Source organism: Pseudopipra pipra, chromosome 2 (assembly GCF_036250125.1).
Source record: "Pseudopipra pipra isolate bDixPip1 chromosome 2, bDixPip1.hap1, whole genome shotgun sequence".
NCBI lineage: Eukaryota > Metazoa > Chordata > Aves > Passeriformes > Pipridae > Pseudopipra > Pseudopipra pipra.
Genome location: NC_087550.1, coordinates 93,145,755 through 93,173,007, shown reverse-complemented (window position 1 = coordinate 93,173,007; position 27,253 = coordinate 93,145,755). Strand labels below are relative to the sequence as shown.

The 27,253-nt window shown below is 38.4% G+C and overlaps 1 protein-coding gene across 12 annotated transcripts in view; it reads left to right on the top strand.

The window, feature by feature from the left end:
- The window catches only part of MCF2L (MCF.2 cell line derived transforming sequence like), a 150,375-nt gene that overhangs the window by 44,514 nt on the left and 78,608 nt on the right, over positions 1-27,253 (top strand). Inside the window, exon 1 of one of the 12 annotated variants that reach the window (XM_064646464.1) lies at positions 5,778-6,936. The exons of 10 other annotated variants lie outside the window; for them this stretch is intronic. In XM_064646464.1, the coding sequence (XP_064502534.1) occupies positions 6,816-6,936 (121 nt within the window). In that variant the 5' untranslated portion in view covers positions 5,778-6,815. Of the gene's footprint in view, positions 1-5,777; positions 6,937-27,253 lie in introns of those variants that run through there. One more of the 12 variants, XM_064646470.1, reaches the window with a different exon arrangement.

Here is a 27,253-nt window from a genome sequence, read left to right as displayed (position 1 = left end):
CCTGATGAGGAAATACTATGTACCTGCTGCAGTTGTTAAAAGATACAACTTTTGAACTAGATCTCTCTTTTGAGTGTGATCAAAGTATTTCTAGATACCAGCAGAAGTTTTTCCAATATAAAATTTTGGCTTTCTCTTCCCCAGCTGATTCTGCACAGAGCTGTTTGCTGGAAGGTCAGTCAATATTGTTGACTGGATGTATTATTCATTTCTATACATTCACATGTGTTTATATAGGTATGTATATGCACATTCTAGATACGGGTGATTTCTGAACAGAGCTTTCACTAGCATAACAATGTATAAAGCAACTACTTATCCTGAGTCCCTTTGTTTGATTATTATCTGGTACATGATGAGAATGACCACTGTGTCCCATGGTGTATGTGCAAGGAATGGCCAATATGCCCAAAACTGTAGTAATCTTCACAGGACATTGTCAATGAAACTGTATTTGATAAATCATTTTAAGCCACTTCTTTTTGCTGCCAATTGTTTTATCTGGTTTTTGGCAGCAGCTTCCCCTTGCAGTGACTCTGTGGTGTGGTGGCACAGCTGTGTAGTGTCACCAAAGGTCTGGTATCACTCTCTTTCTCCTTCTCTTGCTGTGAAAATCCCCTCTCTGCAGGCCCACCACCTGCCGTGGTCCCCCTGCCCCTCGCATTGTGCTCACAGAACAGCAGCAGTCAGTTGCTGAACACAGAGCTGAGATGCTGTGTTTGGGTGAAAGTGTGGGCCCATTTCAAGCATAGGACTGAAATAATTCCCAGGAGCTTCCTAATGCGAACAGATTCCTCTTCTTCACGTGCTTTCACTTCTGACCAAAAAGGCAGACCTCATACCTCTGACAAATCTGCTCAATCATAATCTGTAATTGTCATCTCCCAGGTCATTTTACCTAGTAGAATTTAAGTAAATGAGTGAACTAGTGGTGACTGTTGCTTAATTAGCTCCAATGTCACAATAGCCTTTACCTGCTGCTTTTGATTGGCACCAGATACTAATCAGGCTTTGCCTATGTTCTGACCTCCTGGTCTTCTCCAGCATACATCCAGTTTCCTTACACTTTCCTAGACCATCTCTGAAGTTTTGAAATCAATTGCTAGTTGCCTTCAAAAGTGAAAGGATCTACATTAAAGGACAAAGTAGAAGTGCTGTCTTGTTAGGTGTTAAAGCTCACTTCGCTCGACAGATAATAAAGAGACATTCTCCTCTAGTTATTTCTCTGATCCACTGTGATTTTCTGAGTATTTTGTGTTGCTAATGGTGGAAGAACTTGTTCTTTTGGAGATGGGTCACATTTGTTGCTAACCTTCAGGAAATTCAGACATGCAATGTAAGATTACTTATATTAGAGGGACAGATGTTACGCTTCAAAAGCTTGTTCTTATCTTGACAATTAAATGCTAACACTTCCAGAATATTGAAACCCTAATTTTATATATTGCAATTTTTTTCTTTGTTTGTTACTATATATTTAAATTATGAAATGCTGTGTATTGATTTTAGGATTTATTTTAGTTTAATTTTTTTTGAGAGAGATTGCTTTAAGGAAAGACTGGCAGCAGTGATTCAGCAGCATAATGTGCAAGTATAAATAGAATGCAAGCTGTCCATTTATCTCAGTCCTGATCTACTTATATTCATCTGATGCTTATTACAATCGTGGTTTGTCTCTGAGCAGATATATCCAGTTAGGATTAAGCATGGACAACTAACCTAATTCGCTCTTGTAACTCACACTTGTAACTTAATTCAGGGTTTCTGTGTAGATTTCTTGTGAAACCAAATAATTCTTTTAACTCCTAACCCTTAATAAATTAATATCAAAATATTTGTAATTGTCTTTGTTTTCATGAGATATTGGGTTTGTTTGTAATTGCTTTTAGGTTCGCCAAGATAACCTCCATTCATATCTGTTTCTCAGATTTCTTCCCACTCCAGATTCTCCTTATATGTCATGGTATTTTATTAAATATAATTACAGGTCATAGATTCTCTAGATTACACTATGAGACTCCTTTCTAAACTTTTTGCTAGAGGGAATGTTCTGCTAGAGTAGTCTGAAAGTGAACTATAAGCACAGATATCCAATTGTTACAAGCATAAAAATAATAAAGGCAAAGATTGTACCAAAACTTTATATTAATCTCATCCACATTGAAAAATGAAGATTCAGTCCTTTCTTGTATTTCAAGAATACTAGGATATTCCTGGAATAATGATTTATTTTTTTGCATTTTCAGACAGGTTTACTCTCAGCATTTTCCATCTCCAAGAGCTCTCTGGGATATGTGTGTATAAAAATATCAAGTCCTGTGTCTTTAAGATCTCAGCTACACCAAAATCAGCCTCTAGTTGACTCTTTACTGTTTTAGCCTAGTGACTAGCCTCTGGCATGGATTAATCTTTGACAACTTGGTTTTAATTTTAAAAATCAACACAAGCAACTCACCATAATTCAGCATTTATGTAGGGTTATAAGAAAGCTCAGGACTAAGCATAATAACAATCAGTGCTGCCTTGTTATGGTATATGAGTGTTTATAAAACAGCTTACATTTTAGATTGGAAGTAACTTGTATGTTATATTTTAATGTGTGCAAAACAATAATTTTGTTCAAAAAGGTAGCATGAGCCCAGTTTAGCGTTCTGTTTGTATTTTGTTCTCAACAAAATAAATATATGTGCAGAGATAATTGATGAAGCATGCTTTAAAAAGAAAAATCTAAACAACATTTCGCTTTCCTTCCCCCTCATTTCATTTCCACTGTAACTGTGAGTGTGCTGATGCTGAAAGATACACATGGCAAGATTTAGCTTGTATGTGCCCTTATATTTTTTTTAGAAACTGTTCCAAGAAATAGTCATTTCTGAGCTCTGCATATGTGTATGTTAGATGCAGTTCCCCATATAATTTTCATAGTCTTTTATATTCCTCATGCCAGATATCTCCTGCAGCCCTCTGGGTTTTTACTGGGGATGTGATGGCACTTCCAATACTGAAATTTCTCTGCTGAAGCTCCTCCCTGCCAGGACTCCAGGGAAAAAGACTGGATAAGCGAAAGATAAGTGGACTCCTATGCCCTGTGAGCATGGTGAGATCTTGAAGTGCGTGAGAGGTGCCATGTTTTCATGTCTGTGAGATGTACTCTTTTGCCTGAAAACCGAGGTTTACAGTAGGAGGAAGAGCAACACCAGTGGCAGTGACATATCAGCAAATATGAAGAATAACTTGTGTTGAGGAGTGAAATAAATACAGAGGAGACACTAGAGCAGTGATGATTCTGCTAACAGAGCCTCCTGCTCTGCACAATTAAGAGGGATACATGGTCCTATAATGTGAACCTTCCAGCATCACATTGAATGTGAGGATGTAAGGAAGGGCCTGTATATAATTGTTAGGATTTGGAGTAAAAATCATAATAGGGTGTTTGAGATGTCCTGTAAAGATAAGGCCCCTGTACAAACAAAAAGATCAAAAGGAGCAGTGCGAACACTCAGTGGTGAAGAAAGTGATGACCTCTTAATTTAATGATTCCCAAGAAAACTTGAAGTTATTTTACTAAAATATTGTGAGAGCCCCTGGGAATGAAAGGAAGAATCAGAGCATACAGATGTAAGTCAGTGTGGCTGCTTCTGTTGTCAGTGTGCAACACTCTGCCTGTGGTCAGAAACAGACCTGGAAAGAAGCATGAGAAAAATAAGCCCTATTTCATTGCCACAGTTTTGTTGACTCCATCAGGCTGTCTGCAGTCATTTAAAGATAACGGGGGGAGAGGTGTTACGCACTAAATGTTACTATTTTTATGATGTGAAAGAAGAGTTAGGTGCAGTCTAGTTGGATCTCCCAATACTCAAAGAATATTACTATCTTTAAACTGTGATGTAATTTGCTTATGCTGTACAGAGCAGAGAAGATACCCTTCTAATAGGAGCTTTTGTTAGAGTAATGCAACAGCAAGGGAAAATATTCAGATTATTTTCCTGGAGATTGAAGCTGCTGCTGTTTGGAAACAGTGCATTACACCATCTGTTTCCTTCTGATTGCGCACTACCATAGCCATTGTTGTGATTAATTTCTTTGCTTCTAGGCACAAATTTGAGTGCTTGAAAGAAGATTAAAAGCTTGTTTGCAGACAGGGATGTAGCTAATGGCTAGATTTCAGTAGGATTGTGTGTACTTACCAACTTCACAGCTCAAATCATCAATTTTCTGCATGCATTTGATATGTGAAGAAAGCAAGGAGAACATCCTTTTGCTTCACGGTAATAATCCTCTGCACGAATTGTTGGTGAGGTTTTCACCATGTGTCAGTTGTGTCATTGCATGCTCAAAACACCTCTGGGACAATGAGTCACTTTTCACAGAATCACAGAATCATTTAGGTTGGAAAAGACCTTTAAGTTCATCGAGTCCAACTATTAATGCTGCCAGGTCCACCACTAGGCCATGTCCTTGTGGTGGGGACACGACACATCTGTATGTCTTTCAAATTCCTCCAGGGATGGTGACTCACCACTTCCTTGGACAGCCCATCAACTGTTTTTGTGAAGAAATTTTTCCTAATACCCAACCTAAACCTCCTTGGCACAACTGGAAGCCATTTTCTCCTGTTCTGCCTACCTGTGCTGGTTTAAAATGAACCCAACTCGAGAGATTACAAGTCAGAGTTACAATTTACTAAAAAGATTACAATAAATGCAATGATACAGAGAAAACTGGTTTTAACCCCCAAAGACAGATGTAGAACTCAGCCCCTTGGGACAAGAACAGAACAGTGTTTGTTAGCCCCTGTGCTGAGAAAAGCCCTGGTGGCTGACAATCTGACGCAGGTGTCCCCTGGTCCCATTTGGTGCCTCCCCTGGTAAACTCAGCAAGAAACAGATTGTCTCTGCCAATGCTGTTGTTACCCTGTGTCTGACCAGAACCACTGCTTTGTGCCCACCAGTGACAAGCAGAATAAGAAAATGTGGAATTTTTTTCTAATATGGATGCTGTGCCTAATCTCAGTTCTTCTTTTGTTTGAAGCCTGAGTATATAGTACATTGGCTATGAGCATCATGGTGCTTTTTCACCACTAGGCTGTTCTCATCTTTCCTTCCTTTTAATGTCTGTGTACTTAAATAGCTTAGTAGGCCTTTGACCCAGGACAGGTAGCACAGCTGCAATATGCAATGGTCCATTTGCTTTGTATAATGGATTTGGAAAACAAGTGATATTTGCATGACTCATCAGTTCTTAATTATTACTTTGATACTTTTCTTTGTTGTCCCATTTCAAGATTGCCACGTTTGCCCATGATTTCATCCTGAAAGTTGAACAAATTCCAGCTAGAACTGTAATGATTCTCCTCTGTTAACATAGCATATGCAAACTAGAATTTTGTAATAAGCTATTTAATATTTACTTCAATGTGATTAACTAAAGGTTATCTCTTTGAATTGCTTTCAGAGTAATAGTTGGTACATCATATTTTAAAAACCTTCTTCAGGGCGCTGTGTGTAATGGTATATATTTGGGTTGTGGTAGATCTGTGGCCACACAGAGCATAGTTAAACATAATTGAGAGGAAAATCTTGACTGCCAAGTAAAGCAGCATTATCAATTTCCTCTCTCCTGCATTGAAAGAGACAGGGGGAACAGACAGTGTAGGGTTTCCTGATATGTTTTAAGAAAGCCTGGGATTCATTTCCCCACCCTTCCTTCCTATTAGCTGTTTGTTAACTCCCAGGAAGATTCAGGCTTTTCTTGTGAGACCTCTCTGCTCACATATTCTGGAAACGGGCTCTGCCTTTGAGGGGCTCAGTCCTCACTTTTGTGCAGATACAGGGAGAGGAAGAGGAGTTTTGATGATGAAAGTCTGACTTCGGGCAAGCGAACTGAAGAGGAGTTTCTAATTGACAACATTGTATTCACAAAGTTATTTTCTTTTACTTTGCTGTCACGAACACAGCACTTGCCCCTGAGGAATACCGAGTGTTTGAGACACAGAATCAGGAAACACAGCAAGTGTCAGTGTGAGATTTCTGCCCTTGGAGTGCCAAGTTGTGAACTGACAAGCAAGACCATAAAGTTAAAAGAAAGACGTTCAACTTGCCCTTCTTCAGGAGAAACCTCGCATTTTTCTTTGCCACAGCTGAAGATCCCTCACGTTAAAGAGAAGGATGTGAAGACGGAGCCTAAAGTATCAGCTAGTTGGGGCGAGCAGTGGCGTTGGATCTCCGTATGCTGCTGGAGTGCACTAACAAATTGAATGTTTTGTGGGGGCTTTTCTTCATCCAAAACAGGGCAGGGCTGTTAGTTTGACTATAGTTATTTTGGATAAAACACCAAAAAGAGACGGTTTCACAGTTTTTTTAAATTTCACTTGCTCGTCTGACCTGCTTACATGACAAGTTGTGCCTTCCTTATTCATAGTAATCACAGGGAGAGTAGACTGAAAGTTGTGGCAAGATGTCGTGTCTGCTGGGTGCAGCACACTAGGAACTGAGAGGGCCTCGCAATTTTATACAGAAACAATCTTGGCGTTTTCAGTCCATTAAGTGCAACTGATTTTTCTTTTTCCTTTCTAGTAAAACCAGGTATTGGTTCCTGAGGAAAAGCACATACAATACAAATAATTGCACTGCAGCTGTTTCCAGGCCTTTAAATCCCACCTTTTTTTATCATTTTTTGGTAGCATTTGAATTTGGCAAATAAGTTTCACGTTCCGTTGACATTAAAAACAAAATTAGAGTGTCTTTCTGGAAGTGTTAATTCTGAAGAGCAGATTTTTTATTTCCTTTACTGATTAACTTGGTGAAGATACACCCATGTCTCAACGCCATTTTTTAAGGGAAAGACATGAAAGTCATTTTAGGATCCTACCAAGATTCTTCCAAATCCTTCATGGCAGACGGCACTCGAGAAATAACCCACATCAAATATGCTCTGGTGAGGCGACTGTATACGTGATTCTATAGTGTGATGTATGTGTGTGTAGAATGTTGCGCTTAAATTTGAGTAGCATGTGAGTTGAAAGGAGCAGTAATTAGCCTAGGATATGTGTTACTAATTTTCTCAACTGATGATTCTTGCAGGAACAAGTATTGTTTCTGAAAGCGAACTCATGTAGGGATCCAGCAACTGTTACAGTTAAAAAATATGTATCTTTGTCAATATGAGGTATTACTCATGATAGTGTTTACTCTCTGTCACCAGTATTTACTGGAAAAAAAATTTATATCTTATTTTTCCTTGCATTTCCAGGTGTATGACAGTATCTAACACAGATCTGAATGCTTTACACTAGCCCTCTTTTTGTATTCTGGAAGAATGTCACTGAGTGTTCCTCTCCTAAAAAATATAATTAATTAAGCCAAAAAAAATATTTTTAACTGTACTCAAAAAATCAAGAAGCCTCTGATCTTTAAATTTTTAAATTTAAATTAAAATTTTTAAATTAGGACTTGCCACCACTTACTCAATCTCAAAGTCTGTTTCATACAGTGTGTGGTGTAATAACACGTTAGTGTGACTGATAATTATATAATCTTTGTGTTTAGTAAAGCTACATTTTGGGGTTTTTTTCTCTGAACTAAGTTAACTCTGCCTGGCTAAGATAAGCTGAATTACAATTTTTCAATAATTAATTAAAACTTTCTTGGGTTTTTTATGTATAGTGACCTATTGTGGTCTTTAAAAAAAAAAAAAAAGAGGACTTTTTTTGTTTCTTTTTAAATTAAATTGAAAATTGAAATTAACATAAGCTAGGCTACCTTAGTTAATTTTCAAGGCTTTTCAATATTTCTTTCTTTAATGTTGACATTTACTGATAGGAAAAAAAATAAGAAGAGAAAAATGTCTCTCTGGTGATTAATTTTTCTCATACCTTCATTTGTACTGTGCTCATGACTCTTTTGTCATCTGCTGGGTTTGGAATTAAAATTGTAAGGGTTTTTTTGTAAACTTTGTTTATAACCTCTGAAACGTAAAGATTTCACCTTTCCTGACTTACCAGTTCTAGACATTCATGAGGCCAAGGCTTGGTATTTTTAGGGGTACTAACTAGTAAATTATAAAAATTTAACATTTAATTCTATTCAGCTCAGAATAGAAAAAGTTTTTATGTTAATTGCTGTTAATCACAGCTGTAAAGAAAAATGAAGAAAAATTAAGTAATATTTTAACCACATGGGATGCAGTCTTGCAAAGCAAAGCAAAACAAGATCTCCTCTAATTTGAGTCTTACTTTCATGTAGCATTCAACCATCACTTGGTAGCACTCACACTGCTGTCAAGTCCTAAGTGTAGCCATAAAAGCCATCACTTTCACCAAATATTTTATAATAATTATGTTTTTATGAGTTTCAGGCACCTGCTGGCCATTCATGAATGGATTGGAGCTAATTCCAAGTACAGGCAAAGCTTGACTACATAGGAGAAAACCACAGATTTATTCTATTGAACACATTCTAACATAGTTTTCCTAATTTTTGCCTAATTTCCTTTAGACTAAGCTCCTTAATATAAATCTTGTAATGCCGTACAATCATCTTTTACTTACAGGTTCCTTTCACTATATATAAGTGTGTGTATAGTCAGAAAATAGTATGTTCCTCTAGGAAGCTGTCTGTTCTGTCTCCCACCCATTTTTATTATTATTGCAAAACTCCTTTTGATCATGTTGCAGCCTTTTCTCTTTGAAGTCTTCAAGTATGCAAAAATTCTGTTTCCTTTCCTTCCTGTTACCCATTTTATGTTGACAGTAGGAAAGCAATTATATGCTTTTAATGTTAACCTTATATATTCAGTAAGAATTATTCAGTTGTTTTGGTCGAAGCTGTTTTATGGCCTTTTTGGACTGATAGGAGTTTTCACACCTTGCTGGTGGCAAACCTCAGCTTTCAGTGGCACTTTCAGACCAAATGTTACACAGAAGGTGAATCAAAGTTTTAGATTTTAGAAGGGAAGAGGTACTCCAGCCTGGGAACATTTTTGTCTTGTAGGTATGCTAGGTGAAATTACAATTTTTTGTCAAGAATGTATTTCTCAAGTAAATGTGCTTGTGGTTCAGTGAATCCCATGAGGTATGCACCTCTCTTCTCCTTGTGACAAAGTTGAGCCACTCTGTCCTGCTGTCCCAGGTCTCACAAAGCTTTGTTCTCTCTTCATTAGCATCTCTGGAAATTGCTGAGAGCATGTTTGCTTCGCTGTGACTTCATCCTTTCCCTGGATGTTAAAATCTTTAATATAGAATATAGTAATCTTTAACTGAACAGTAAATATTCTAGTTCATATATTGATTTTGCATTATCTTATTTACCTTAATAAGAGAAGCTGGGCTTGATTCCAGTTGTCATACTTCATGAATTCCATCTCTGTTTTATTTTCATTTTAACAAAGCAGACTTTATTTACTGCAGCTCGTGGACAGTTGGATCTGTCCTCCTTGGCCTAATCCTCACTGCGCTGTTCCCTGCAGGTGTCTTCTACTCAGGGCAGGCTGTGTTGCCCTTATCCGCTCACGCCAGTTGAGCCCTAGCTCTGGTGACACTTGTTCTTTGGAATGCAGAGGTTTGGGACCAGCTGCCACGTGGCCTCTACTGCCTGGGTAGGCAAGGCCCAGGCTGGTACAGCCAGGCTTGTGTGAGGCAGCATCGTGTTTTCTGAATCTGTCGCTGAACTGTGTCTCTTCTGTGTACTTCTGCATCTCTGACTGCAAGCAGGTGGGGCAGCAGTTGTGGATTTGTGGAGGATTTCAGCTCTGGAAAGCTGTGGCTCCGAGCAGTCTTCTGTGAGGACACTTGTCTCCCATCAGCAGGGGAGATTTCTCAGGGTGCTGAATTGCTGTGGCCCTTTGTGGTGGGCTTCCTGACACAATGCTCATAGACCATCCTTTGAGATTCTCCCTCTTCTCGCTTTCTCTGAGCAAATGGGAACAGTAGGTCGGCTTGAACTGAGAGCTGTAAAACAAGTCTGGCAAGTAGAGACGCCAGAGACATCTGTCTTCAGTCTGTGCTGCGTGTAGTATGGATGGGGAGTATCTTTGGAGACATCCTGCAGTCTGCATCTTTTCACACTGGATTCAGGTTGGTTTTCTGATGAAGATGACTGAAGCAGTTTGCTTTCATGTGTAGCTCTAGGTGTGTAATGAATGAAGAGACTGTCCGTGTCACAGGGTCCTTCCAAGCCAAAGAAGTTCTGCAAAAAGGTACAGTGAGGCAGCGCTGTAATGTTTGTGTCTAATACTAATAGATTTTTGTAGTAAAGGAGTCAGATAACCTGAATAATCCACAACAGAGAGTGAAGAAGAGTCTAGAGGAAGAGCACCTTTGCATCTTCTGTGTCAGCCGAGGGGACGGAGATGTGGTACATCTTCTGGAGCTGTATGAATATTTCTGTTAGATATTGGTCATTCTTGTATGGAGAGAGGAAGTTAGCTTACAGACAGGCTAGGAAAATGTGTGGATGCAGAAAATGTCGGACTGAGCATACTAATATAGCAGAAATATTTAAGTACCTGAAGACTTCAATGTACCTGAAATCAGGTACATTGTACGTGATGTAGCCAAAGCCTGCCTGGAGCCTGTGCAAATACTGACATTTCTGGTTGGTGTTCAAGTCTGCCACAACAACTTTATTACTGTTAGTCCTGACGCTAGATAGGTCAAGGCATGTAAGTCTGTGTTTTCTGTTTGCTGTGTTCACATTTTTGTTTGCTAGCTGGATAAATGTGTTGAAAATGAATTCATTTGAGATTTTGAGCTTCCATGCTTGAGACTTTCATTACCTGTCCTGCCTGAAATGCCTTTGCAATTTTTCCATCAGAAAGATAGAGAAAAGAGTTGGGTGTGAATCCATAGCAGAGGTGACAAACTGTACTTCTGAGTGAGCAATTCAATACAACTGGTTCCAGATAGTATGGTGAATATCTGCATGAAAAACAGTTTGCTTTGCCTTGCTAAAACCTAACACTAGTGAAAATATGCTTAGGGCTTATGCCTATGCTTAGATATACTGTATGAGACACTGGGTATATCAGCAGTCTGTAAATATTCAGGGTGGGGACGTGAGGGGAGAACGTTATAATTAAAGAGATAATTACAAGAACAGTGGCATTAGTGGAGGAAAATATATTTGTAAAGTCATCTTGTGCCACCTGTTGCATTTATGGAACAAAGTTCAGTTAATAGGAAAGCTCTAACCTTCTCAGGGTAGTTTGTTCTGAGCAGGGGAAGAGAAAAGTGGACCTTTTTCTTCTCTGATGATGAATCAGAGAGGAATTTCAATAGCAGAAATGAAGAGCTATTATTTTTTCTCAGAATGGTGTTCATGGCTGGACTTTGTAGCACAGGGTAAGTTGGCTTAACTTTATAATAGTTCCTAGGTCTTGTAAATGTAAACAGACCTGTGTAGTCTGTTAAGTCAGGGCTGTGTAAGGTGTGTGGCTTGGGACTGCGTTCTTGGAAGAGTTTTGAACATGTTTTATGTATGCCAAAAAAACATGCATTTCAAGAGCCTTAATATAAATTTTGCGAGCTCACTGATTCTTGAAAATACACTCTGTTCATCGAATACACATCATTGGGAGAGTGTGTGTTGTGGATGGTAGTGTTTGGATTTTATTTTAAGAACTTTTTCCAAAGTAAGTAAAATATTAGATATTTTGGGTTCTACATTTTCATATAAGGTTTTTATAGACCTTTCTTTCCTCTCAAATATCACACCCCAAACTTGTTACCATTTAATATCTGTGATGTACCTAAATTCAGTGATTTATTGGGCTCAGACAAGTTACTTAGTGAAAAGTGAGCACATCAGCAAAACAGCTGACATCTTTCCAAAGACAGAAAAGTTTCCAAGCAGTATGTGCATCAAAAGTGAACTGTTTCTTTCTTCAAATAATTTTCAGAGCATCATCATACAATTTAATAGGGACATATTCAGTATATGTTTTCTGATTAAGAGGTTGCTACTATTCAGAGATACCAATTCAGTGATACTTGCAAACATTTTTCTTCCTTCACTTAATATGTCTGTTTTGACTTATATAAATCTGAGAGACCTCAGCCTTTCTTTTTTTAAATCCTTTTTGCTGCCTTTTTATTAATTTAAGAAGTTTTATTCTTTGTGTTAAAAAGTAAAAGTGAAGAAAATGCATGATTTGAGGAGAGTATTTTACAATCACATTAAGATGCATGCTTTGGTGGAAAGTAGAAATATCTAAAAAGAATGACATTATCAGGAGATTTTTGAGATGATCCCACTCAAGATTCCTGAAATTGCTTATTATTTCACATTTCTTGTGTTAAAAAGTACTTTGAATAAAATTATAATATTTTAAATTACACTGTTGTAAAAGTTACTATTTTAAAATTTTTGGTACCTTAACTTGGAGGGAAGAATTTTACTTCTCTAGCTGTGTGCATGACGAAGGAATATGTAGGTTCTGGGATACTGATATACAGGCCACCACTTTTATTTTCCTGGATGATGATTCTTCCAAGAAAACAAGGGCTTTAAAGAGTCTTTGTAACGAGCAAGAGACACACACACACAGAATTAGGGGCAATAAAAGACCTTGCTTCTAGGTTCCTTTTCCAGTAGATCCACACTGACTGAATTCCATGAGCCTGTTCCCTTGCCCCTTGGACCTCCCCAGCCTCAGCCTGTGATTTTCTCTTTTTCCCTTTTTGCTAAGATTTAGGCTGTCTATGAGTTTTCTTACAGGGAACAGACCTTTTCTAAGGGTTGTTGTGTGACGTTAAGGGTTGCACATGTGAATGGAAGGAAAAAATGTGAAAAATAGTTACTTCAATGCATGTAATATAAATCCTCAGACAACAAAATCTGTGTCTGTGATGCTTGAAATGGGGGAAAAAAATGTCTTCCTGTGCATTAGTACTATCTGAAAAGCCCATTTAATTAGAGACACTAGCATATACAACATTACTGTCATAATAGGCAGTGAGCTAGTACAAATTTATATTTTTCCTGCTTTCATGGCCGCTGAAGAATATTTGAAAAAAATAATGCAATAATGAAAAAAAGAACTTAGGGTTTCCCTGATCAATAATCTGAGAGACTTTGCTTCAATAATTTAGAGGAAAATTACTTCCTGTTCTTACAACATATTTTTGCATTTCCAAATAGAGAATTGTCAACAAGTAGATATTTGTTCTTTGGGCAGAACCAGTCCTGGAGCCAGGATGTAACTTTATTTACACCCTTTATCTTCTTAATTGTTCTTTCAAGAAGTTACAATTCTCATGTGCTGTTGCAATCTGTTTAGCTGTACTGAAGTCATGCTTAATAAGACGGTTTGCACTACTTCCTCTTACTGTGTATGCTTACAGTGTTTAATGAAATCCCACATGATCTCCAAATTAACCTCAAAGGTTAAGCTAACCTGAAAAGGTTGAACACACATGGCCTCTTGGTGAAGCACACTAAGTCAAAAGGATCAAAGTTTATTGTAAGATTTCCAGCGCTTCCTGATTGAAGCTAGCTCTTGTATTTACTTATATATTTTATCTTGTTGAACCACTATGTCTTCTTCCAAAGCAGGAAGCGAAGACCAGTGCAACTTTAATGTGCATTTCTTGCTCAGTGATTTACAAAACACCCCAAAAGACATTTTATTTTAGTCAGCAGTTAATCCAACCTCACACGCAGTTTCTGTTTGTTGTACATTGACTCGAGTATGGCATGAAACCTTTCTCTGTCTTGTTGGTTGGTGTTTTTTCTGTAAATAATGGCTAAGAGCTGCTTACAGTCTTAGTTTTCACATTTACTTACTCTTAAGCAGTCTTTGGTGTCATTGACTGTGAGTTTGTCAACTTGCACACAATTCAGGGTGAGGGACCAGGCTGTTGAATAAGTTCATTCTTCCCTTTTGGAGTGAGGCCAAAGAACTAACTGAAGGACATGGGAATCTTCTGTAGGGGCTGCTGCTTCTCCTTTCTCATCCCCAGGTGGAAAAAAAATGAGCTTTTTCCAGCTTCACTGCTATCAGCGTGCAGTGAGTTTTGGTCTCGTTTTAATCAGTCTTACATATTTTAATCAGTCTTACACTTATTTGTAATTTCAAAGTTTCTAGTCAGTTCTGGAACTTTTGTAAATAGAGGTCACAAAAAAAGTGAGTCCAGGGACTGAGCTAGAAGAAGACCTTGAAGGGCTCAGAGGAGATGGATTGCATCCATTTTAGTAAAGAGTTTTGTTCATTTAACAAACACATAGCAGTGAGGCAGTTGGGAGAAAGTGATTCTATAATTTCAAATGTGAGTGGTTAGTCAAGAGTATGCTTCTAAAAAAATGTCTCTAGTAAAATTCTGGTGACAATTTATCTTATTGTCCTGGATTATAATAACTCTTGTGATTTGTGAATTCCCTACAGTAATTTTAATCTTGACAGGGCTGTATTCTGAAAATCATTAGGAGTTTCAGATGGACAGTCCTAACATAGTTACTTAGTTGTATTACTGATGAGTAATTCTCTGAATGATTCCCTATTTTAATTTATTTATTTGAGAAATCACTTCAGAGGTCTCCACAGTATGTGACATATAGCTTACATGATTCTATGTCAGAGGACTAATTGAAGAACTCATTTATCTGTGTCCTTTGGCTTTTGGGGAAGGAATTACTTGCTTTTCAGGCTTTCATTTGAAGGAAAGATGTAATATATATTTCCTTCCTTTTTTCTTCTAGGTGAAAGATAAGATTTCATGAAACAACAAGCAACTTGTTTTATTCAGTGAGCCTGTGGAGCAGAATTACTCTTTAATTCCTAAGCCTTCATGATTAAAAAATAAGTATTTTCTCTGTTTTAGCCAAACACTTATCTAATACCTACCCTCTTTGGTGGATTCCAAATGTGTATATGAGAAAGTGGATAAGGATCAGTTGTTTTTAAAAAGAGCTGGTATGTGAAACGAAGAATTCAAGATGCTGCCTCTATCCTTTTACATTAGAGAAATTCTACCTTTCCAATACTGCTTGTTATAACTGGATTTTTGAAATAGAAACTCAAAACGTCCTTCTAGAGAGCCCCAAACCACACAGCTCTCCTTCAACTCTCCTGTCAAACTCTCTAGCTTCTACTGTCTATATCTCTAGGACTCCAGTAGTGTCTTCAGGCATTTTGACTTGACTGTGCACGTGGGGCACAGGTAATGTTTTGCGGTCTGTCCCTGTGCCATCTACCATGATGGCCATCAAAAGCTGTTCAAGGACTTCAGGTCCAAGTACAGGTGGTATCTACTATCTTCTTCAGTATAAACTTTTAGCCTTTGGTTGATAACATTTGACCTTGGTTTTTTCTCTGATTTTTTTCTGACTTCCAGCTATTGAAAATTATGTTCTTTGTCTACAAGGTAAGTTGTAATAATTATTTTTGCAGATGTTGTCATGTGCCTTTATAGCTATTTTAGGGATCAATTCCTTGAAGAAAAAAAAAATCAAGATTCCAGGGGGTTCTGAGTGTTTTCCTGTTTAATTGGAAGTTATTTCATAATTGAGAAGCAAAATTTTTTTATGTTGGTAATATGAAAATGTTTTATACTGTGCTTTGCTTACAGAAATACATGATCTTTTTTACTTGAATTAGCTAAGATATAACAGTGTCCAGATGTGTGTGCTGAATAATGACAAAGAGTGCTTAATATTTCATGAAAATACCCCCTTTGACTGAATGAAGTATGTACATGGCTCATTTATTGATGAACAGAATGTCCTATGGCAGAAAAGATATCCGAGAAATAAAACAGAGGTTTAGTCATCTTTTAACTCAAGCAACAAGACAAAATGTGTGTTTAAGATAGCCTGGTGGGAGATTGCTTTTTTCCTGAGCGTGACTGGAACTTTTAAAATTTGTCTTGTCAAACAAAAAGACTAACATTGTTTGCTGTTAGAGAGAGGAGCTGCATTGGCTCAGGTTACTGTCTGTACGGTGCTACTTAAGCGTTGTATGAACCCCCAAGGCTTAAAGACACAGAATGATGTAAATGGAAGTTGGGTACATCAGCCAAAAAGTGGGACCCTCAGAGTCCTGGCTTGGTCTTTTGGGTCCCTAGGTATCACTACTTGATGAGTACAGTTTTCACAGTGCCCAGAAATAACCCTCTGGGAATGCCAGATATGCCATCCCAAAATGCAGTGGCATCCTTAACCAAGGAGATCCTCTGCCTATGTCCCATAAAGTGTTCTAATCTGTTCAGCGTGCTCCAAGCACAAGTAACGTGCACCCAACAGTTCAGCACAAAACCAATCTCTGCTGCCATTTTCACTGAAAGCATTAAAGGAGGTTTGATGGTACCGACCTTTACTATTAAAACTTAAAAACATAACTGTCTTAGTGGCTCCCAACAAAGCCTATTTCTTTGCCGAAGGAAGGATTTAGGGTTTTGGCCCAGCTCTTGGAATTGCTTTCTGTATTCAATTTTCTAAATACAGATCGGACTGTGTGCAGAGAACTTGAGTTGTGTTGGAAAAATTTGTAATGAACCTTCAGGTTTTCAGGTGTCAGGAGGTTGTTTTGAGGATCATGCCCTTAGACTCAGGTAACAGCTTTCTCCCTGAAAGTGCCTAAGCCACTGTTTGGCAGTGAATTCAGTTTAGTGCCTAAACACCTGGAATTTGTATGGGAGTTTGAGGTTAAAGATCTTATAGTCACAAGAGTTATGGATCTTCCACCCAGTATTTTCCATTCTAGCATGCTCTCAGTATAAAAAAGAGAAATGGTATTCCCAAGCCTGTCTTATCAGATACATTTTTGGCCATTTGCCCAGTTTCAGGTCACCTCAGTTTACCTGCTTCAGTGTTACAAAGTAACCGAGCATATTTTTTGGGAACAAGGAGTCATAAACAGAGTAATAACAACTGTTTTCCACATTACACTGCTTCCTTCTCTTGGTTACAAAAACCTACTATCATTGTTTACATTTAAATAATAAGCATGCTCTGTCCTCTCTCCCTGTCCCAGTACACACCAACCTCGAATCCTTGTGGTCCACAGGATTTTTATGGATGCTCTGCAGCACACTGCTGCCTCGAAGTCTCCTGTCCAAACAATGGGCTTGTTCACTCTTGAATAGTTTAAATTTTTAAAAACAATTTCCTCTATGTGACCATGTTTATTTTAGAAAGGAAAAAACAGAGGTTGCTGTTGTTACCTGCACACAGAAGCACTGCTTCAGAGAGAGTAAACATGTTTTAGAGCACAATGCCAACAGTTAAGCAAGTGAGGGGAGGCAATATGGTATGAAATAATAATATCAGAACAGAGAAAACATGACAAAGTAGGTTTTGCATTAGTTTGCCAAACTGGGGAGCACACCAGAAATATACTGATTAGCTCCTAATCTCTGCTGTTGCATGGGAGGCAGTAACTTCAGTGAAATTGCTGCCACAGACAGGAACAGGATTGCATTAGGACTGAGTCTGTTTCTCAGTGTTTAAGCTTCAGGAGAAACTTTAGTTACTGGTTTATAGCACAGCACTTAATCTGAAGACCTTCTTGCAGGAGTAATGTTTGCACAAGCTCTTTATCAGCCAACTGCTGGTGGCTGCACCTGTGAATCTTTAAATGCCTGTGAATTCAGCCCAGCTGGGCTGGCTGAAGTTAAATACCTGTCAGCTACCAGGAGGTGCTAGATGGATGCATGCTGCTTCTTTGGGCAAGCTGATGATAGAGCTGTGAGTCTTTTCCTTCCACTCAGGTACAATGAGAGCTTCTTCCTTCTTGCCTGAAGAAGAAAACATGAAATAAGCTCAATGAAGTCATGTTTTTTTGTTGTTGGTTTGTGGAGACTAACATACTTACATGGTGTTACCTCTTTGTAGCCGAGCTGCTTTTTTTCTTCACAAGTTAATGAACTAGGTGGTTAAAAAGATGTGCAGTGGGGTTTTTTTCTGCTTAAAGGAATTATATGCAGCTAATGGTAGAGAATTGAATATGTATTATATACGTGGGCTGCATCAAATTTGTTCATAGTGCAGGAAAAGAAATTCTAATGAAGAAAACACCGTGAGAGCTGATGGAAAACACTTCCAGAATCTTAGGATGGGGGGAAAATGGAATATTTTGGGGCTGGTGGAAACTAAATGCATTTTTTGCAGAGGCAACAAGAAGAGCAGAAAGAATGGCCAGGGGTTGTGTCTGTGTTGTCACTTACTCCTGTGAGATTCATGGGCATTAGTTCAGCTGCTGCATGTGTCAGAACAAGTGGAATTTGGTCTTTGGCATTTGTTTCATCCTTCTTTGTGTTTTCTTTCTCCTTATGGAAAGGAAGAGAAATATAAAACTGCTTCAAAAGCTTTTGGGATTAGGGTGTTTTCCCAGAACTGCAAAAGGGAGAAACTTCGCAAGTTTTGCATTCTGTTAATTGCAAAATCCTAATCAGTGGAGACTAGGAGGTTGATGTGATGGGTTGCCAACTTTTTATAGTTCTTTCCTAAAGGTTTGAAATATTACATCTCTTACATGGCTGGTGCATCTGTTTTTGTTATTGCTCATCTCAAAATAGTGTGAAGGCTTTTGAGGCATACTGAAAAAGCCGGCCTCCCGAAATTAGAGGTTAAATGCTGATAAACCGCCCTTGGCAGAGGCGGGGCTTTGTTGTTTCAGTTCACAACCCTGCCTGAGCTGTCACACCTAGGCTAAAAGTAAATACAGTACCAGGGCAAGTAGCAGTCTTTAATGTGGAAAATGAAGGTAATGTTGCTGTTAAAGAGCTTGGTCTCCATACTGCTTTCCTGAATGGGCCAGGAAGCATCCCAGGAAACTAGAAAAGAAGGAAAAGGTCTTCTTTAGGCTGCTTAACATCTCAGGGACTGGCTGCTTTTTCAATCAGGTAAGGGTATAGGCTTCCTGTTTGCTTCCCAGAGACTGGAAACAGAACACAGATATGGCTGCTACGCTGCAGTAGTTTATGGATGTTACAACAGCTCTTTACAGGGTTAGGGTTTTTTTAAATTTATTTTGAAGAAGTGGTTTATTAAAGGGATCACTGCCTTTTTAAATGATACAATAATCTTTTCTTAAAAATTCTGCATCTACAAAGTAAAAAGGTCAGGTGTGATTTTATGTCATGTCTTTCCACAGAGAGCAACCCACGTGGGCTTTGTCTCTGCTCCACTGACTTAATCTAACCAATATCATGCTGCTAAGCACAAGGGATAAGGTACTTTATTCTCCCGTTGCAGTGAGACTTTCTTAAAAGCTAATTTCTGTCAAGACCCTGAAGCAGTTCTCCTGGTTAGCTCTCCAGAAGAAACTAGTCTGTTTTCTGCTTTTTGTTCTTTTTGATTGGTGGAAAATGAGCTTTGGTTACTCTTTATTGATGTTAAGACTCTTCTTAAGAAAACTGTGGAGCTTGTTGAAGCCCAGAAGGGTGAAAGGATTGGCTAAGGCAGAAATTGAGATACTGTTTTGGAAACCTTTAAGGGGTTTGAGGATTGCTCAGTGTGTTTGCTTGCATTTTTTTCACACTTTTCCCATGTGTGGGGCCTGGGTGGGTTGCACAGCTTGCTGCAGTGTGCATACCTTGGCTACAAAAACTCCAAATCATAAGTCAAAATCAAAACTGCCTTGATAAATAAGAAGACAGTGGCATTTTTTTCCTATCAGTTATGTGGGTTTTGCTATTTTCAAGTGTAACCTCACAATAATGTGGGCCAGATTTATGCAGTGCAAGGACCTAAGGTTGATGGCCAATTCTGAAGAATTTTGCCTATAATTGCTAATTTAAAATGACAAATAACTGATATGATCTCATAACCAGATTTTTTTTTAAACTCATTTGGAGCCATGTATAATCTTCCACTACTGAAATATTTTAATTAACTTGTCCAAACCTACCTCAAATTATTATTTTTGAGATGTGATAAAACTAATAATTTTTATCTCTTAATTTTGCCACAGATCAAAACTAGGTTTCTCTTCTCATCTCTCCTCTCTGTCCTGTGTGCTCTTTAGGGATTTTTGGGAATGATGATTTCTGCAAATTTTTATTTTCCTTTCCTTCCTTTGTAATAAAGTTTGCAGGCTTTATCTGTGTTTGTCAGTGTTACAGGAGTATCTGATATTTTTGTTGGAACCGGTTCTCCCACAACTTTTGACCTGAAAGATTTTCTGCTTCCCGATTATCTTGTTCATCTGGAAAAAAATGATTCTGTGTACTTCAAGAGCCATAAAAAAGGTTTCCTATTGGTGACAGAGTTTTATATTTTGACTATAAATATAGTTGTGAGTGTGTCACAACGCTTACTTTGTTGTAATGGTCTCTTTTGGTTTTACTTACTTTTTGAAGTAATGTTCTTATTAATGTAATGTTTCAGAATACTTAATAAAACTGTTTTTCCTTTCCTGAGTCAAATTCCTGTGCTGCTTTTATCATGTGTTTCTGTTCTTATTACTTACTGTTGGATTCTCCTTTCTGCTGCCTCTAAACTCCACAGCCTTTTTTTCCCCCTCCTTTACTTGCTCCTTTAATCCCACTGCTGATATAAAAATAGATCTTATCTTCTTCATTTTTCTGAATTTTAGTCCTACCTTCTAACTTCAGCAGTGATTTGGTTTCCATCCTTAATTACAGTTTTCAGTTCTTATCAGACTGCAATTCCCATCTCTGAATTTTGAACACCACTGCAGACACCTTCAGCCCCAAGCCAGGAGTCTTCTTTTCCTCACCCCAGTGCTACCTGAGTAGCAGCATCCCTCTGCAGACACTGCTGTACTGAGTATCGCTGCAGTTTGGGACATTAAAAAGGCCACTTCCATTTCTCTGTTGGTGTTGCAGCTGTGGACAGTCAGAGCTGTCACTAAATACTGCAGGATAAAGTGTGTTACTACTAACTCCTGTGTGATTAAACTCAACCCAAAGACAAGTCCAGTTTTTGTGTCTCTGTGAAACAAGAAACCTTGATAAATCCTGCAGCACAGCCAAGGAGAGGCCTATGATTAAATACTTATGGGAGAGCTTGTTTAGAAAGGACATGTAAACAAAAAAAATATAAACTGATTGAAATTCAGTTCTCAGAACACCAGAGAGATATAATTTTTTAATTAGAAATTGAAGCAGATGTGTGACAACTGAGTTCAGTGGCTGGGCTTCTATCACGGTTTTGGGGAAAGCTCCTAGGTGTAGTCATGAGGTCACAGAAGTACCATCCTTGGTAGGGTGTTACACTGCCTTAAAAATTACTGACGTGTTCTTTTGCTTTTTGTTTTACTTTTCAGATACCTGGTGTAAGGGATGTATAATCTTCAAAACTTTGACATTTAGTTTTGTCTTAAGTGCAAAGTGTACTTTCAATATGGAATTTTACAGCAGCTTTCCTTTGTTTTTTCCCGACATTATCTTTTTCAAAGGTACCACAGAGTTCAGCCTTTTAATTGAACAGCATCCTTTCCTTTTTAGTGCTCCAGAAACTATTGGTATTACCAGCATGCTTGTTTTCAATGAAAAATGTGTCTTTCTTCATGATTGGCAGTTTTTATTGCCTTTTTTAGAGCGGTTTCGATGTGGGTTAGTTTTGTTGCTGTGTGAATATTTAAGTAGCTGCTTAGTGTAATGGATTTATGCAAACACATATGTTTGTGTGTGCATATATGTATTATGTGTGTATAAACTAATTTTAATCCTTGAAATCTTTTGATGTAAACCAGACAGAATTGGAAATTTTGGATGCTTGATGACTTCAAAAAGAATGAAACCTTTTTTGCATTCATTCTTTGGAAAAAAACATCAAGAAGGATTAGGAGAAAATGAATAGGACTTTTAAATAGTTTAGCGTGATAAACTAGATGCTAATAGATTATGCATCAAATTGCTCAACGTCTTCAAAACTCCACACAATTATAAGTTCTGCAGTTACAGGTGTGAGTTAGGTGTATTTTGCTAGGGTTTTTTTTGAAAGAGTGTACATTTAGATTATGCTAAAGATGATCCTACAAGGATAGCTTTTGTCATGCTGAATTGCACAAAGTGCCACATAATTTTATTGGTGTGCTTTTTTGCTAAGTACCACACCCCTGAAGAAAAAACATGTTTAATAATTATATTTCAATGTTGAACTTACCAAACTTTAATGTCCTTTACCACAAATGTTGCCACCCTCATGCTGCACACTTGCACATGCTTTATAAAGCAGATACAGTGTCTTGTATATTTAAACCACAGTCATAGCTTCCTTCTCTGGGTTCATAAAACTATGATGACACAATCTTTTACCCTCAATTGACTTTGCATGCATCTTCAACAGCTTCTCCCACAACATTTTCCTCTGTGCTGCCGGCTGGAGCCTGTCATTCACAGCCCATGCTGAGGTGGGAGGGAGAGCTTAACCTGAGTGCAGAGCGTGAGTGGAGTTGAAATTAATTTCTTTGCATTTATAAATATATACACTTATGCCCACACATTTTGTTCCAGAGAGCTGCTGCTCCTTCGTGTTTTAACAGAGCTTAATTTTGCACTAAAATCTTCTTGCTGACATGTGTGCCCACATAGCACAATTTTCCCCTCTGGTTGTATTTCAAGCTGGATCATGAAGGCTAGGGAAGGGTCTTGTGCTTCAACGCCTTTGTTCTTTCTTGCTGCTGTTCTCTGAAGTGCACAGCTAGGAAATCTGGTATTATCACCATGGGGCAAATGTTTCACCATGCACACACCCCAAAATAGAGTGCTAAAGTAAAAATGCATTCGGTTACTGGCTGGAACCCTCTTTTCCCAGGAGAGCGTTTCACAGGAGCCCAGTCCAGATTTCTATGGAGAATGGAACTGCTATGAAGAAAATCACCTTTGCCTTAAACCCCTTAGCCAAGCATCTGAGGCCAGTTTCCTCAGAGACACTTTGTGTAGGCTTCTATCCCTCCAGCACAGTCAGAGCAGGTTCCGAGTCTGCTCTACAGCACAGGCTGAGCTCTCTGTACATACCATTTCTTCACGTGTGTTGTTAAGTCTGAGATCACTCCGGTCCCTAAAAGTGGGAGGTGAAGGTGCATCTGGCTGGTTAATATTAAAGGACAGCGGGATAGAAACATACATTCCTTTATTTTGGTGCTGTTAGCCACAGTCATTATTACATCTTGATTGATCCAGGAAAAACACATCCCTGGAAGTGTTCAGGGCCAGGTTGGATGGAGCTCTGAGCAACCTAGTTGAAAGGTGTCCCTGTCTACGGCAGAGGGATTGGAACTAGATGGTCTTTAAGGTCCCTTCCAACCGAGGCGATTCTATGATTCTAAAACATATGTAACTATGGTTTTTGGAGATCTGAACGTGAGGAAGGAGGAAGCTAAGTGGATGTCTGGAGGATAACTGTTCCATGTATCTGTTGCACTAGTCCAAGAAATTAAATTATTTTTAAATTAGTACTTGGTTTTCACCTGAATTACTTGTTTCACTGTTTCCTCTTCTCTGAAATCTGAAGGCAGAAGTTTGTTGAAGAGTGGTTACATACGAGTGGGCTCTGAAACAGGCAGTGTTGATTAATACAAGGGTTTATACTTCCTCTCTGCCTTAACAATGAGAACAAGCACAGCCAACATGCTATAGGTCATTCTTTCTCCTCTTCTACATTCATAGGGGTTTTTGGTTGTTTTTTCTGGTTTGGTTTGGTTTTTTAAGGAAGTAGCCAGCTTGCTAAAATATCAGATTCCAATGGCTTATTGAATGGGTCTAGGTTGGGGTGATGCCTATCTTGAGAAGGATGTAGTTCCTCTCTTGCTCAGTTATAATCTCTGGAGGAAGGCTATAAAACTTCCTCTCTACATGTTTGGAAAGCACTCTCATGCCTGCTTTATCATCATTTATTATCAATCAGATAACAAGAGTTACATTTTTCCTCATGTAGGTGACAGCAGAATCCTGGCACTACTAGCACACATATCCAAGCATATTACAGAGGGCTCTCAAATGTTTGATACCAGCTTGGTGCTGTTAAGTAAGCAGTTAATATCACACAAGTGTGCGTACTTGCATATGGTGTATGGATTTCTAGCTGCTCTGAGACTGTTCTTTCTGGAGCCATGTTGTAGCACAGGAGCTAGAAATAAAATTGTGATCTTTGTCTGAGGACTACAAGTCATGATACTGATCTAGGAGCCTTCACCTCCACCCAGCTGGTTAGGCGACAGTCCTGGGAAAGCAGGAGTACGGGCTTATAGCTGAGACATAGATCCTGTTTCTGACATTGCAACAGATGCTGTTACCTGATCTAAGAGAGGTCACTTGCTCCATCTCAGCTTTCACATGTGTGAGCATTTACATGACTTCTGGGAGGGGTGTGAAGATGAAGACTCATTCACTAATTTTGAACTCTTTGCAAAATCCAGTATACTAATGACATGTACAATACCAAACAGTTAAGTATAACATTTCTAAGGAGTGTTACTTCTTTTAAATCTATCTTATGTAAAAACATCTGATATTGCTTAGGAAACTCTTGTGCTTTGATATAGTATAAAATGTCGTGGCCTCCAAACTGAAATTGAATTGAATAGCAGAATTGAAAAAAAATTACTTTGATTATATTCTTCTGGTTACATTTTAATGTCATGCACTGAATAGAACTGCTTATATAGATGGTAGATTTATTATAATACATCTGACTGGTGTGGCATTATTAACAGTTCCTGCCCCATGGCAGATGAGTGATGAGAACACAGATGTGGGACACTTCAGAAAATAACCTCTAGTGTGGTCTGTGGGTGACCTGGGTTTGTTTGGGTTTGTTTTTATGGGATTGGTTGATGGCTGGGAGTGCTGAAGCAGAAACGGAGCTTTTTCCATCTGCAAATGGGATTTTGTGAACAGATGTAACCATCAATTCAAGCTTTTTATCCTCGCTGTCCTCTTTCCTTGACCTCTCCTGTTGGGTAAGGGCTCTTATAACACTGTAAAGTGAAAAAAAACAATCCATTTGTTTTCATATGGTTGTTGCTATCACTCATGCTCATTGGTTCATTCTTTGTATTAGTGAGTCTGGATAACTAATCTCAAGTGTTTTAATTAACAGGTAGTCTGTCACTGGACAATGACTTTAAAGGATCAAGTAAAGCAAGTCAGCCCATCATTCATGTCTGAAAGATCATATGGAATACTTTTTTTCTAGTTGGTTTTGTAATTTGTTGCCTTATTTCCCATTGTCTTATGAATAAGATTTCAAAATATTTCAACTTGCAAAGTCACATTAGTAGAATAAATGTCTTTTTGGCAGCTCCTGCTGCTTTGGGTAGGCTTTTTTTATAGGGAACAGGTGCTTGATGAGTTTCCCATCAAGGAAAACAACCTGGTTTGGTTCCACCAAAGACATATCAGTGAGAATTCCCTAACAAACAGGAAAAACTGAATACATTTCTGGGGAGCTTTCTAGCCAAAGGTTCATTGGAAAAAGGACATCTGCCCCTTGGGCTGTTAATTTCCCTGTGTGTAGGGGGGGGGGTGGAAAACTATGATAATGATAGATTTAACAATTTTTGTTAAAACTAGGGCTTTTAAAGGGAGGGGTTTTGACAAGGCATACTTAGGATTAATTTTTTAATACATTCTTACTCTGATAACATTTGAACAGGGCATGTGTTCATATTTAAAGCAAACAGCTTGCATATAATGCATGCCAGCACTTTGTGCAGGAAGACAAGAAGTGGTAACCAGCAGCCAGCAAGCCCTTCAGAGACCTCTGAGCCTGCTGACAGGCACACTTGCTCTGCATGTAATTTGAAGAAAGGCATTGTGCCCCCGGTGGCTTGGCTTTGAGTGAAAGATGGAGTTTTGTGCTCTCATTTTGCACTGAAGACGAGCTCACAGATAAATAGGTCACTGTCCGCGGAACTGTTTTGCACTAAATCGATTAGAAGCAACATGACCTTAAGCCTGATCTCCTTGCTCTACAGAGATATTGCTGAATTGTGGCTTCTTCTGAAGAAAAGCACAGGTGTGTCTAGTATTTCAAATTTTCTTAGTTACTTGATTGCAGGTCAGGGAGGAACTTTGCCAGATAACATTATCCTACTGAGGAGAATGAGATGTGTTTTAGTATGAAGGCAAAAGTTCTATTCTGCTTGTGTACATTCATGTATAAATATAATTTATTGTTACGTGTGTGTGTTTTCTGTCCTTGTGTAAATTTGCAGTGTATCCTTTTATTTGCGGATGTATTTCTTGGTACAGCAGATGTATCCACTAAATCTGTTCCTGTATTTTACACGGAAGGTAATTTGTTCACTCACACCATGATTATGGTGATCAGAACTGCTACTAAAGCTTACAAGGAGAATTTGCTATTGCAGAGAGCTGTCCTGCTGTTCCTGGTGTACAGTGTGTTTTACTTTTCAATTCATTGCATTTTATGTGAATATCAGATACATAATTTCTCCAATCCCTGTTGGAGGTAGGGAAAAAGCATAGTTTCTTTTACAGGATACAATTTGGCATCCCCTAGTTGTTAGTATAGGAGGGTTAATCTAAAATGCATTATTTCTTGGATTCCTTCAGTCAGAGCTTTCTATAGAAGTGTTGTTTCTGTTAAGATGTAATTAAATAGTGAAGATATTATTTACCGTTAATAGTGCAGCTACAGTCCATTGCAAACTGAAAGCGTGTTTTGTGGAACAGGGACAAGCAAAAATTGCTTCCTTATTCTGGTGCCTGAATCCATGTTCCCAGTTCTGTTTCTGCTTTTGGTATGCATGACTATTGCAGAGGAGGACAAAGAGCACTGAGCCCATGGACTGGTGTCTAACCTTCCAGTGTTGTTGCTATTGAAATGTCAGATTTAAATGAAACAGGTATGTAAAGGGTGGATCTTCTAAATGAAGGGTGGATCTTCTTACTAATCTTTAATTAGTATTACTAATTAACAACATGCTAGTCTGAGTGTTCTGCCTCTCAAGTAGCGCTCGATGCTACTATGGGTAATACTAAAAGGCATGCTGCTTAGGAGGAATGAATGAAAGGTTTAAGAAAGGTGAGGATAACCATATGGAAACGGTGGAGGGATTAATCAGTCTGAGTAACTTTTGTTCTTTATGTGCATCATCATTGGTCCTGAGAGGGGAGGGGGTTGATTTAGGAAACCACTGATTATTCTATAACAGTGAATGTCTGTTTTAAACTGCAAAACCAGGGAGTGTTTGGTGTCAAATCATAATGATGCATATGTAACCATGCCAGGACTACTTGTGTAAATTGCTATTTTTAAAATAGGGTGTTTTAATTCGTATTTGATTACTGAGAAATAAGTGAGCAGGGCTGCTTTTGCCAGCAACT